At 43.1% G+C, this 14,872-nt stretch overlaps 1 protein-coding gene across 1 annotated transcript in view; it reads left to right on the forward strand.

The window, feature by feature from the left end:
* The window catches only part of grin2da (glutamate receptor, ionotropic, N-methyl D-aspartate 2D, a), a 210,360-nt gene extending 197,390 nt beyond the window's left edge, over positions 1–12,970 (forward strand). The window contains exons 16-18 of the mRNA XM_041808431.1: positions 817–987; positions 10,489–12,728; positions 12,853–12,970. Of these exons, the coding sequence (XP_041664365.1) occupies positions 817–987; positions 10,489–12,728; positions 12,853–12,970 (2,529 nt within the window). The remainder of the gene's footprint in view (positions 1–816; positions 988–10,488; positions 12,729–12,852) is intronic.
* Positions 12,971–14,872: the final 1,902 nt, after the last annotated feature.

The raw sequence follows: 14,872 nt of genomic DNA on the forward strand, positions 1-14,872 counted from the left end.
ATTTTCCATTAAGGAGGATGTAGTGAGTCCTGAGATGAGACCAGTGCAGAACCACAGCTCTATGATAAATAAATGTTATGCAGCCCAGCTTGTAATCTTGTTATCATCCCTAAACACACAGAAGTGCCTCCTATCTGGGGGTGCCTTCATTCTGTAGCAGTTTTCTGTGATTGGTTCAGATGATGATTGCACAATTTACAAAACTGCACTGCAGGTTATTGGAGTAACCTTTCATTGAACAGATTATTGTGTTATTTCTTGTTATAGAATTTAAATTACTCTGTTGTCTGGAGGGAAAAAAAAAACAAACTTCAGGTGCAAACACTTCAGAATAAATGCCTGTACATGTTGTGGTTGCAAATGTCTAAAATGCTTTGATATAAAGTGATAATAGTTATTGATTTAGCAGTAATAGCAGCCTGGCTGCTGATGAGAGCAAACAGTGTTGAAAGTGAATGAATAAAGTTGCCTGGACAGCTCTTTGTTTGATGTGAAGCAGATATTTAGCTGTGACTGGCATGTTTTGGTCTCTGCATCAGTGTTCAGAGCACAGAGGCTCTAAATATCACATATGGGTGCTCTGACATCCAGTGACAGCGAAGGATTCTCTATTATACCGCTGCTGGTAATTAACTTTTTATCTGCTGTCTGGGAGACAAATAGGCTCTGGTTAGTAATAAATAAACTCTCCTGTCTCCTCTCTGCCCCTGCTTCCTAATAGGCTTTCTTCTTACTTATTCTTCCTTCACTTGCTTGATTCCTTCAGCTTTTTTTTATTCAATGTTGCCCCTTTTCTTGATGTCCCTCCTCCTTCAGGTTATGAGCAGCAAGCTGGACATAGACAACATGGCGGGAGTCTTCTACATGCTGCTGGTAGCCATGGGGCTGAGCCTTTTAGTCTTTGCCTGGGAACATCTGGTTTACTGGAAACTGAGACACTGCATGAAGAGATCAGGCGGGATGGATTTCCTTCTGGTGCTCAGCAGGGTAAGTGATATAGTAAAGACCCTCTCACTACTTAACAAACACTCAGATTTAACAGCTGACAGTTATGTGAAGATAAAATTGATTTGTAGATTATATAGAACAAACCGTTTCATTCATGAAGGAGCTGCAGTTTACAAAACTATAGAATAATGTGTCATCTGTAAAGAGAAGACACTCCTTGCCCCTACCACTTTTCCCAACCTCTATATTTTGCATATCAGGGTAGAACTGTTCTTTCTCCTTTCCCTGTATAATTTGGCAGGAGTTTCTGGTCAGGTCAGGCATGGGAGCATATGCAGGTTGGGCACTTTGCTGCATCAACTTTGGTCCTCTACTGCTCTGACCTCCTGATGGCCTGTGCAGCCAGGCCCATGCCCCAACTGTCCAGGTATCCTCCAAGCTGCCCCGTCCATGACGCACGTGGTGGCCCCTAGCGTCTGGACCAGCCCACCAGTTTCCTGGGCACCCAGAATGCGGTGAGCTGGATCAAGCCCTGGAAAGCACACCAGGTGCCCATCAAGGTGCAGCTGCTGTACTCGTATCAATCCCTGCTGTTCTGAGCACATTAGCATTACCAACATTGTGTCTCCAACAGTACCCAGAAATGCTCTAAAAGGGAAGTTCTCACAAAGTAGTCCAGTCAGTCCAGGCATTATTCCTGACATTTGCACCAAATTGATAAAAATCGGCATTTTATGACTTTTAATTAGTTCAAACGGACATCTGCTTTGAAAAATCTTACGTGACGTAGAAACCTACCATCGGTAGGAGAGCGCCGGCTTTAGTAATGCAGTTGCTTGAGCCAACGACCCAAACATGTGGTGCTCAGGACCACAACAGTCCACCATCACACTCACAGCCTGCTTCAGGAGACTCTGGAGGGGAAAAATCCTCCACCTCAAAGGATCACTTTGAGGCAGCAGTGCTGCAGGAATCTGTGTGACTTTCTGGTAAGAGGAGTCACTGCCACTTCCGCTTCATCTGGAAAAAACCCTGTGCCTAAAAAAAAAAAAAAAAAAAAACCCTTCTGTTTCCCCTCCCTCCTCGCAGTAACAAACTGCTCACTTTCTGTGCATTTTTTGTAATCTTGAAGTGGGCGGAGTTAGCTTTGAGCGGGGGTTCACTTACACTTCAAACAGAACATGTCTGACAAAGTGAAGTAGGCTAAAGATATCAAAAAGTGACTCACCATGGCACCATCTAATTAAATTGAAGAACAGATGAGAAACAAAGTCATTCAGAACTATCAGTCTGGAAAGGGTTACATGACATTTCCAAGGCTTTGGGACCCAAGCAACCACACTGAGAGCCATTACCCACAAATGACGAAACTTGTAACAGTAGGGAAACTTCCCATGAGCGACTGGCCAACCAAAATTACTCCAAGAGTGCAACAACAACTCGTTCAGGAGGTCCTAAAAGAACCCAGAACATTAAAAGACCTGCAGGCCTCACTTGACTCAGTTAAGGTCAGAGTTCATGATTTAACAATTAGAAAGAGACTGGGCAAAAATGGTATCCATGGCCAAAATCGCTGCTGACCAAAAGGAACACAAAAGGCTCATCTCACATTTGACAAAAAAAATATCTTAATGATCGCCAAGAAATTTGGTAAAATATTCTTTAGAATGACAAGACAAAAGTTGAACTTTTTGTAAGTTGAACTCCGTTGCATCTGCAGTAAAAGTAGCACAGCTTTTCATAATAAGAGCATCATACCAACAGTCAAACATGGTGAGGTACAGGGATGGTCTGAGGCCGTTTTGCCACTTCAGGACCTGGACTGGCAGTAATTGATGGATGAATGAATTCTGCTCTCTAGGAGAAAATCCTGAAGGAGAAAAAGACACATCAAAGTGTGACAATGTGCAAAATAATAGGAAATCAGGAAGGGGTCAACTACTTTTCCAGAGCACCGTAGATATCTAAACATATCAAATGTTCAGCCATGTGGCGATAAAACTAAAAGCAATTAACTCTGGTGCATTTGCCTGAAATGTTCATTTCCACTAAACACTACAGCAGCTGATCTGGCTGATTTGCACACCTAAGAGGGTGGAACAAATCAGAGGAAGAAAGGCCAATTTAGTATAAGAGAGTGTAGTCAAGGAGCACCGTTCAGTGATTGATGCAGGAGCAGGTGTTAGGATGATTTAGAAACTTTTAGGGACTCCTGCTCTCTGTTTTCAACAGATTGATGAAAAATGAAGACTGCATACTGATTGCAGCCACGAGGTCCACTCCATTAAATGCAGATATACATGTTGAAGGTTAATGAACAGTTTTCAGATACGATCATGAGATTGATTGTGCAAAAGTAGGTGCCACTCAATATTTCCAGCTCTCCCTGGCACTGAGTAGGAACAATGAGGTGGAGCCAGGAGGAAACATCAATGGTATTTATCCCTGGATTCATGCCAAGACAGAGCCAAAGGATCCAAAGAAGAGTGATCACTTAGTTGTTGCACAGCTATTTCATTTCAGAGCCAAAAACAGTTTCTGTTAGCTCAGCTCCTGGAAATATTAAGTGTATAGGTTCTTAGACAGACTTATAGCAGCTGAGGAAGGAAAGGAGGAGGGTTTAGAGGCAAAAGACGAAGGTTAGGATGGAGGAGAAGAGGTGAAATTACCGGAGAGAAGTGAACAAGGTGGAGGGGAGACATCAAGAGAGGGATAGAAAAGGAGAGAGAAGAGGGAGGGTGGAGGAGGGAAACTTTAAGATAAGGAGAGAAGTCATGGGTTTGGGTGGCAGAGGCAGCAGAGGATAGCAGAGAGGGAGGGGGGATATCTTTGGGATGAAAAGGAGAAGGAATGATGGGGGTGAATTGGAGGGGAGGAGGGACTGCTGAAGTGGAAAAGAGGATATATTCTTGTTTGTCAGAAGACACCGTGATGAATTTCTTGGTGTGTTAGAACCCCTTTTAGTGAGGCCAATACAAACATTTTAGAAGGACAATACAAGGTTGTAATTTATCACTTTCTTCTGCATGAAAAATCTCAGGAAATGTCTCGTTTAAGAACAGTGAAAGTGATGTAATGGCACTATTAAAAGAGGACAGCCATAACTACGGCAAAATGAGTCAGCTGTACAATTTAGGGGGATAGAGTTTAGCTTGATGCATATTAGCACAGCAGCCAAGGTCAAACTCGATGGCACCTCTTTTGTCTGGGCCTCTTCACCCTAATGATAAAAAACGAGTAATTATAAATGTATATAGAAATATATATAGCAAGATTTTATTTATCATTCCTAATAAGACTGGTATAGTCTTTGTAATGTTAATAATCACATTAGTTTTGAGCAGGACCTTAGAAATCTTTTTAACCAAGGGCCACATAAAGAAATATATAAGGATGGTGGGGCCACTTTCATATCACTCACCTTGAAGATATTAAAAACCGGTCCAATGTGGGTTAAAGGTGCAGTGTTTAACATTTAGCCTTGTAGCATTTAGTAACTTGGTCAAAATAAAAAATACTTTTTACATTTAAATTTGTTTTTGTTGTTGTTGTTTTGTTTGTTTCATCTTTATTAAGTTGAAAATGATTTGTTCATACATAAAAATGGTCCCGTCGATGGATTCCACCATTTCTGATTTTTGCATCTTGCATGTTTCTACAGTACCACAGAAGGGACAAAATAATAGATGCTGATTTAGAAAATATTGATAATCCTTTGTGGCCACAATTACCACCAGAAGTGAGCTTCACAATCTATAATTTCACTGTTAGATGTCACTAATATTCCTCAGATTTACACACTTCACCTTTGAGATATGCTCATTGGGTTTGTTTAAACGGCTACTTAATGGCTGACATGGAAAATAGTCGATCATGTTAAGGATTTTGAAATGGCAGATTTAAGGGGGGGCCTGGCTGGCCCTGGCTACCACTGGATCCTGATCCAGAATGACGCTCCATGAAGCAGAGAGGGGAGGCGCTGATGACTCATCTCAGAATTCAGACACAAACAAGAACAAACTGCATGAAGCTGCCAAACTTTATAACAGCGTTGGTACTTACAGATGTTTACTCTCTAAAGCAGACCTTGAGATGAGCAGAACCTCACTGGTGCTGTTATTTGCTGTCTTCACCCATCAGGGAATAGAAAACCAAGATATGAATATTTTGGTTGCCCTTTCCCTTGTTGTCTCAATTTAGACATGCAAATTTTTCTAGGGCTGTTAACATTAACACGTTAAAGCTTGTAATTAATCTTGAAACCTTAATACATTAAAAAAATAATAATGCAATTTAATTATATGATTAAGTTTGACCACAACCTGCTCTCCTTGTCCGTTGATGTTTACGGGGGGTGAAGAGGTTAGAGTGTCAGACACAGCCAGCAGTGATGAGTGAGGAGACAGACCCAGGTCTGCTTTATGGTAATTTCCTTTTTAAAAAGCTGGAGAATGTTAGTAAAAATAAAACCAAAACTGTGGTTACATGCTGCAGCAATGAACTGTCTTTACACCAAAACACAACAAGTCTCAAGTTCCACCCTCAGGCAAAGCACATCTTTGCTAATGTTAGCAAAGGCGCTAACAACAACAACAACAGTTTTCTTCTTCAGCTGCTCAGACAAATGCTGAAAAGTGCTCCAAAACTTTGAGCTAGTCCTGTTTGTTAACAATAATAATCTAGTGTAGAAAACAATGGTGGAATTGACAAAATTGAAGTTAATTAGCGAAATTTACCAGCTGAAGACAGAAAACATGATATGTTCAGGTAACCTCAGTAAATTAGACCACTTTATTCTTTATGTTATGATGTGTTCAAATGTCACATAAAAATGGGAACATTTAGTTTTTGATGAGAAACTTCAATAAATACAGTATAAATATGTGTTTATATTTTAGGGGTATACAATAGATGTGACGAAAATGTGTGAAAAGAATAAAGATAAAGCACTTGACAATAACAACCTTTAAAAATATAAAAACATAAAAATATACTGAACTATTTTTAAAAATGCTGTAATTTATGATGTTTAATCAAAGAATAGTGATGTGATTATCCTGATTATTTTTTTTAATCAATTAACAGCACTAATTTTTTCAGTTATTTTCAATTTTAAAATTGTTTTTCTTTTTTTCAATTCCTTCAGTTTTTCATATTTTTAAAAAAATATTATTTCAATGTTTTGTTTTGTTTTCAAATGTCTTCAATTTTTTTTTTTTTTTTTTTTGGGGGGGGGGGGGTTAAGTTTTATTTAATTTTAAAAAAAATGGTTTTGTGTAAATTACATTTTTTAATTTTTTTTTTTTTTTTGGTGTGTGTGTGTGTGTGTGTGGGTGTGTGTGTGTGTGTGTTGGCTATAATTCGCCCCAGAATATTGTTTGGACAACCCTGCAATAATTTCAATAATTTGTGCTGATTATTACACAGTTAACACTTATAAAGTCTTTTCTTATAGTAAATAAACATCTCTAATAAGAGTTATGCTTTAATTAAGACTCATGGAGGCTTATTTTTGTATACAAGCATCTTATAGGGTTGTTTTAGTGGCTTATTAATGATGAATGTATGCTTACTACAGGTATCTTTTTATAAAGTGCTCCCCTGGTCACTATCCTGGACACTTCTTTCTGCCTCAAAAATCTGTCCAGTCTCAGACCATCTCTCTCAGACTCTGTGGCCAAAACAATCATTCATGCAATCATACTCCTCTTGTCTGGACCACTGCAGTGAAGTCCTGTCTGTGTTACCAGCAAAGCCTCAGACAGGCTCTAGTGTGTTGAAAAATCGACTGCTAGGATCCTCACCCACACTAGGCCCTGGCAGCACCCCACCCAAACCCTCATTCCCATTCAATGGCTCCCAGTAAGTGCCCCATCAAGTACAAGATCCTTCCTTCCATTTAATTATTTCATGTTTTCAACAAATAAATGTGTTCATTTAAACAATGATGGGCTGTGTTTTGCTCCATCTGGGGTTTAACTAGTTTATTTCTCATCTCACTAATGAAACTAATCTAAACTAATTGCCCATCAAGGAGGTCTTAGTGGGCCCTATGGCTTGACCAGTTCAGACCAACTGCTCTAAACTCACCTTTATGTGTGAAGTTTTGATTCCATTTAATTCACAGAAATTTAAAATTGGTAGTCCGGATGAATATCCATTGAGTCCCATGCAGTCTCTTCTATCCAGACGTTTCCTGACCAACCTCCCTGCAGACCTATTCATACCAATTTAACCTCTTATTATATATTCAGAGCCTATCAGCATATACTCTCGCATGAGCAAACTCTCCTCTTATCTGCAGCATAACTCATTCTAAGAATAAAAACATCACATCCATGCAAAGGGCACTCCCAAGACCAGCAGCCCTCTATCTCCCTGCCTATATGCTGTCCTTGCTGTAAATCCTCTGCAGCCGCCCTCTGTGGCTCCCTTTAACCCAATCAGTGACTCACCAAAGTTTCAATTTCACAGTGTGCTGCGCCCTGTGCTCTGCAGGCTGTGATAGCACTTCTGCCTGTGGGACTGCTGATTCATGTGTCCGGAAGGGCCATTATTACAGCCCTCTCTATCAGATCTGTGTCCTGGTGGGGATCTACAGGAGGCCCCACACGTTTAGCCATTAAGATGTGACAGATATGGATGGATGTTATAAATCATCTTCACATCAGAAGAATAATAGAGTCTTTGTGATTTACATGGGCCATTTCAGTACAGCTAATTGAGAGCCATCTATCTAGAGCAAGGTGTAAATATAAAGATAGAGAGAAAGAGAGCACCCCTGCACTTCGGAGATAGATGAGCTCATCTGGCAAGATTTCATAAATGATGGATTCTGCCTGGGGTTTACATCAAAAACATGTCACGAAGGCCAATTAAATCACATTTCTGACTATTTCTTGTTATATTTAATTCATATGACACAGCTCTGAATGTTGCTGCTGACAAATTAAATAGCAGACATGTTCCCAATATGAGAATTTGAGGTAGTTTATGTTAACCAAGCCAGAATCAAATGTCGGATATGAAATCAAGTGGCACCAAACTAAAGCCATTGAAATGTAATTTTAGTTAACTCAGTACAAACACAACTCGTAGTTTGGTTTCATAGGGCTTTGGCTGACTTTGTTTCCCTTTTTCTGTAAGAAAAAAAAAAACCTCTTCAAAGTCCTACTATGCAATTCCACCACCAGGTAGCTCCCAATCAAAACCATAGCAAGGATAACAGATCACACCTCGGTTCTAAGTTTCATTGCTGTAATAACAGCAACATGAAGCATGTTAAGTCTGACTGGGACTTTTAAGGGATATTTCAGTATTTTTGAAGTTGAGTCGTATGAGGTACGTAGTCGTAGAAGTGGCCTCTGTTGATTTTAATGAGCATTGCTCCTTTAAGAAGGACTCACTGGTTGTACCAGCCAGGAAGCTAAGCTATACAGTGTAACAGTTGGGGACAGTTTCTCCCTGGGATTTAGTGAGATTTATGTTAAAATGGGCCACAAAACAAAGTTGGCTCAAACCTACGCTCTATCAAAACATTTTGAATAATCTTTTTTTTTTAAAGCCTGTGTTTATGCCACTATTTTTTGATTGCGGTTACGTGTGCTTGCACTGCAAAAAAGTGACAAAAACACAGAAGCTTGTGCCCCCCTTTCTACTGAAATCACTGGAGGCTAATGCCACTTCTACTGCTCGGTACCACTTACGGCCCAACCTCAAAACTACTCAACTATCCCTCTAATATGAGCCGGGCTCAAGACGGTTTGTCTTTAGCCCAGCACTGCAGTGACTTGTGTTACAACAGCATAAAAGAATCTCGGTTGGAGAAGCACCTGTAGACTCTGTAGTAGCATAAACTTGCTGGTACCCCTGCTAAAGCTAAGTTAAATCAATGGTAAACATGGTGCCACTGATGAATCCTTCCTAACTTAAGTCCACAGTTGTGCTTTTATTGATGGGGCCCATGTAAGTAAATGTGTTTTTTAATTAGAAGCTTGACACCCCCTAGCAAAACTTAAAACTACAGGTTCAGCTCTAAAGAAGTGAACACAGAGAGACTTGTTAAACATTTTCATGTGATCAAATGCTCAGGTATGACTATAGACATCACAGGGGTTTTTAGAAGGAAAGTTGTGAACCCTACCCTTAAATGCATTACTTCTCTTAATTTTGTAATATCGTGATTAAAAACCTGTACTGTAACATCCAGCATTTTTGCAGCAACTATAAAAATGACATGTCTCTTGCGGTGACTCTTTCCAAGGTGTCAGTGACACCTTCACGAAAGCTACTTTTTTGAACAAATGAATACAAGACAAAAAGAGAAAAAGAACCACTAGTAAGACTGTTATCCTCAAACAACCTGCATACATGAAGGGGGGCCTTCACAACAAGGAGTGAAAAACATTAGACCAAAAGGGCTTGAAACATTAAAATACACCAGGTGTATCAATTTGTGCTTTCTAGACCTATGAATTAAAGTCCTGTATATTTTCAAACCATCTTGAGTGCCTGGACTTGGATCCTTTATGCCAATGTGTTTTGGTCTTAAGCTTTCCATTTCTTCTTTTATAAATCAAGACATGTTAGCAGTAGTCCAGACAAGTTTAAAGCCTATTTACACATGGTAACATGTTACAGTATTTATAGACGCTTTAAAGCAGTGGCAACCTTTTTTCCTTAGGGTCTCCCCTATTTGTGTCTACGTAAAGCTTAGTTAAGCCCCCCCATGACCCATCCATCAATCCATCCATTTTCTGCACCACTTATCCTGTTCAGGGTCACAGGGGGGTAGGGCCAATCCTTGTTGTCATTGGTGAGAGGCAGGGTACACCCTGGACTGGTTGCCCAGTAAATCACAGGACTGACATATAGAGACAAACAACCAGGCAGGCTCACACAGCCAATTTAGGGTGACCATTTAACCTCAGGAGTATATCTTTATTCTGTGGGAGGAAGCCAGAGTACCTGGAGAGAACCTACGCATGCACTGGGAGAACATTCAAAGGCTGCAGAGAAAGATCCTGAATGAGATTCAGACCAGGAGTCTTCTTATCTTAAGGCTTGTTTGTAGGCCCTGGGTTCTATTTCTTCAAGAGATAACATGGCAAAATCTCAGAATTTAATGTAAAACTTGGTTTTTAAAGCCACTGGCCATGGGTTAAAGTTGGTAATGATACAGCAGAATGATGAATACTGTACCATTTGCTCCAAGGATATTTTTGACCTACTGGGATGCAGTGTAATCAAGTTCATCATACCAATCAATTTGTGCTTTCCTTTTTTTTTAATTTTGGTGAGGAAGAAAATGAAACCAGAGACAAAAAATGCTGGGAAAATGGGACTTGTGCTTCATCTTTTTTACACCACTATCTTTTTTCTGAAGATATCATTGATTTGATGTTTGAAAATCAGATCCAGCTTCCTAAAGGCTTTTCCTTCCTGTTTCCTCCTGTCTCCACCAGATACAAACAGTTCTTCGATGTCATACTTTATCGCCTGATGGTCTAATTCCGATCTCTTTTTCCTCTCTCTACCCAGGGGATGTACAGTTGCTGCCAGTTTGAGGACGAGACCACACCAGGAGGCACTTTGCCCCAGTACCACACCATGACCACGATGCCTTCAGGACCCCAACAACACCTTGTAACAGCCACAGTAAACAATACGACTGCCATTGCCATGGTGCAGCAGCAACAACAGCAAAAGCACCACCCACAACAGCAACAGGGGCAGACCTACACCACCATGCTTCCTGGATCACCCCCTGCCACAGGACACTCAGCAATGGCTCTGGGACCCTCAAACAGCCCTTTACTAGAAGGCCCCATGCCCTGCTCCACCTTCTTGCCTCGGCATGATCGTAGACTTGCAGTGGTAGATCGGTGGAACAGACCAAAACCAGAGAAAGTCTTGAGCCAAGGCAGTAGTGGTGGTGGTGTGGGCATAGGGGGGATTGCTGGAGGAATCACTGAAATCCAGGCTCAGCAGCAGTTCCAGCAAAACCTTGGGCCACATTGGAGCATGCAAGGAGGAGTTGTAGGCGGAGCAGGAGGAGCAGACACAGGGCTAGATGAATATAAGCGCTATTATGGTCCTATAGACCCAGAGGGGCTAGGAGCTACCTCTGAACAACACGCAGGAGGCACCCAGCAGACTCCCAAAGCTAATCCTCGAGGCTCAAAAGCCTCAGGGATGCCACGCCTGCCTCCGAAGGGTCCTCAGCAAGGCCCTGGAAATCTAATCTCTAAGCCACCTCCACCTCTGCCATCTTCCCCACGAAGACCGCCTTTCTGGCGAAGAGGAAGCCTAGCTCAAGCAAGGAGGAAAGGATCAGGAGGCCCGCTTTATGAGAATATACTCCCCCTTGGACGGCGAGGTGGTGGAAGGTATGGGGATGGAGCTGGACGGAGAGGGCGACGTCCTCCGCCACCTCCTCCTCTACCTGTCCCCCTTTCTTCTCCAACCCACACCCCTACCACACCCTCCTCCCCATGTCGTTTCTACTCTACCTGCTCCAGTGCCTCGTCCTCTTCCTCTTCTTCTACATCATCATCATCCTCTTCGTCATCCTCCGTCTCACTCTCTCGCTCAAATTCCCTCTCCTCTTGCTCCAGTGACAGCTCCTACAACTCGTCACTGAGTTTCCGGTATAGAGCAGGTGACCGGGAATTTACGGTGGATGACGACTATGACTCCGATTTGCTCACGGAGGAGTCCAGCCTACTTTTGGGGTCAAGGAGGAAGATTCGTTCACGCCGTATGTCATCACGCTCACTGCCTTGCAGCCCGCCACCTCCACCAATCCCACCCCGAAAACCGCGCCCTCTGAGAGATTATGGCAGGGAAAGAACAGGCAGCCAGTTAGCCCAGTTACAAGAGTGGTGGGCATCATGGGGAGACAGAGAGCGAGTAAGGGGAGGAACGACAAGCAGGGGAGATGGAGGAGTGGGTAGAGATGAGAAGAGGCACAACAAAGAGAGGGAGCATGAGAGGAAGAGGAGGAAGAAAGGTCGAAAGAAGAAGAAGAGAGAGGAGAGGGAGAGGGAAAGGGAGCGAAAACGACGCAAAGCAAAGAAGAAGAGGAAGAAAGAGGACAAGACAAGGAAGAGAGAGCGAAAGAGATCAGAGCAGGAGGGGGGAGATGGTGAGAAAAGAGAGGAACTCAAATCAGGGACCCCAGACTACCCATCATACCCGCCCCTGAGACGAGAGTCTTTTAGAAAAAAGAGCGAAAGCTCAATCAGAAGCTACGGATGGAACATCCCAGGTGATGACGAGAGGAAGGACCGCAACGAAAAAGAGAGAGAGGATGCGGAGGATAGCAGAGGGAAAGAGAGACACCACAGACGAAGGAACAGCAAGCACTATCATAGCTCTAGCAGTAAGCCTTCAACATCTGTCAAGTTCTGGGGAGGGGGAAACCCATCCTCTGACACTATTCCATCTGCCTTTCTGCCCTTGTTGCCTGTTTCCTCCAAAAGGAGGAAAAGTAAAAGTTCAGACAGGGATGCTGTGGGAATGGAGGGAGAGAGGAGGCCATTGTTAGGAAGGACTGGGAGAGGTGAGATGCACTCCAAGGAAGGGTTGTCCTTTCATGAGTGGGAGTCTGAAGTAGAGGCTGAGGAGGAAGATTCTGAGATGGAGAGGAGGAAAACAGAGCGTGGAAAGAGGCGTGGAGGAGGAAGGACAATGTCTGATGAGGAGCGGGAACGTGATAAGGTCATCGGCATATATTCAGATGATGATGGATCTTCTGGAGAGTTTGGGAAGTTTGAGCGGTACTGGGAGGATCATGAAGGCAGGGCAGTTGGAGGGATTGGAGGGGGAGGCTGGTTTTTCAGTACCTACCCCTCGAGGGAAAAAGCAGGCAGCATCAACAGCAGAGATGACCTGTTCCTGGAGCGAGGAGATAGGTGGGGGACAGCAGAAAGTGGATGGGGGTCCAGTGGAGGTGGTGGTGGAGGAGATGGGGGAGAAAGAGGGTGGGGATCAGGATCACACTGGCCTCCTCCTCCTTTGACACCACCACCTCCTCGACGATACTGGTCAGTGGACAAACTCCACATACAGGATGAGAAGAAGACTAAGCGCAAGTCAAAGGACAAGGGAAGAGGGCATGCGGCATGTTCCTCCTGTCATTCGCCCCGACACCATCCGCACTCCCGTTCCTCCAAATGGGCTCGCGTAACATCCCGGAGCCAGGAAGAGCTGTACCAGCACTGCCAGAGTTTTGGTGGTCCTCAAAAGCCCAAACATGACTCTTCATCCTCCTCCAAGCCCGACCGCTCTCAAAACCCATCCAAATCTGGCAGCCAGTCAAACCTCAGCATCCAGCAGCGGACACAGAGAGCAGACAGGGATCGGGGACGACAACCATCCCCACCTCCTGCCCACATTCCCAGCTTACCACCCCCTCTCCCTGCCCTTCCTGCACCTCCGTCCTCATCTCACCCCATCCATGTTCCTCCCCCTACCTCATCCTCCTCTGTATCCTCTCCCTCTGTGGTCTCATCCACTCCAGGGGCACCCCAGCCCTCATCCATGGCTTCTGCAAGTGCTAAACTACAGTACCAGAGATTGCGCTCTGTACCTCAGCCCCAGAGGTTTCCTCAGTCTCCCCATTTACCACTCAAAGCCAAGAGCCTTTGCTCACGAAGGGGCTCAGCCCATTTCTCCAGTGTGGAGAGTGAGGTCTGAAGTTCAACAATGTACCATTAAAAAGGGCCCTGCAAGGCTGATCCAAAGCAGGTGATCTGGATGTGAATCTGACCAGCAGCAAACATGGCTGCACAGCCAAGTCGTGAACGCACTGAGCCCTTTCCTAACGTTCTGCACAAAGAAACAATCCAGAAAGCCAAACAAGTCCAATTGCATAGGTCAAAGGACAACAGAAGCAATCATTTGCTTACTGTTATTTTTTCATGCCTCTAAGTATGTGAAAGACTACAACCACTGAAACAACTTGCATTCTTAACTGGGTACACCAATACACTGAAAGCAAATCAGACCTTTGAAAAGGTTCCACTGATGGAGACTCCTTTGCTTGAGACAGTAAAGGGCTTTCAATGATAGAGCAGAATGATCATTTGTATTCAGAGGGGTCTTAATGCTTACTGAGGGCTCAGGAACTTTGTAGTACTGTATGCCTGCTGCTCTCAGAAGCCTTTAACAAAGAACAGTGTTCTTATTTCTCCTTAAACAAATTGCTTACCCCAACTTTCCTTTTCCCTCAACGAACTGTTTACATCCCTGCAGAACTGTGATGCCCTACCAAGGCACCTGTGTTGTGTATGATCAATACCTTGTTGTTTAGAAGGAGAGGTGGGTGATAGCCACCTTGTCTTCTCTGTGTTACTCATGCACCCTTCCCTCTCTTTTTTACTCCCCCATTTAATCTCTTCTAACCCGCTCTCCCCGTTATTTTAACTCTTTTTCATTACCTCCTTATTTCCACGTCTATCTTTCGTCATCTATCTTGTCTTTTCCTCTCTTGTCCTCCCCTTCTTGGCTCCTCTCCTTGATGTGATTATTCTGTGTGTCTGTGCTTTTCTGTGTTTGTATTCTTGACAACAGGGTAAGTCAACTGTGACTGATATTCTGCTGGCTTAATGAAAAGCTGAGTGCCAAACTTAAGTAGAGCTTGACATCAATCTGTACAACGTTAGCTGCTGTGTTTCCTTTAATCTCACAGAATATCCATCATACCAAATACTAAAACATGCACCAACACATTTGTACATTCTTAAATTTGCACACAAATGCCTGCAGTTCATCTCATTATCTTTCTTGAGCAATACATTATTCACCCAGTGATCATATTACAATTTTATACATTGGAGTCTTGATTTCACTTCTGTGTTATAGCTGTTCTTAATGTTATCGATGGTGTTCTATTTATGAAAACATACATTAAGTCCAATAC

The sequence above is a fragment of the Cheilinus undulatus genome, linkage group 16, assembly GCF_018320785.1.
Source record: "Cheilinus undulatus linkage group 16, ASM1832078v1, whole genome shotgun sequence".
Classification (NCBI taxonomy): domain Eukaryota; kingdom Metazoa; phylum Chordata; class Actinopteri; order Labriformes; family Labridae; genus Cheilinus; species Cheilinus undulatus.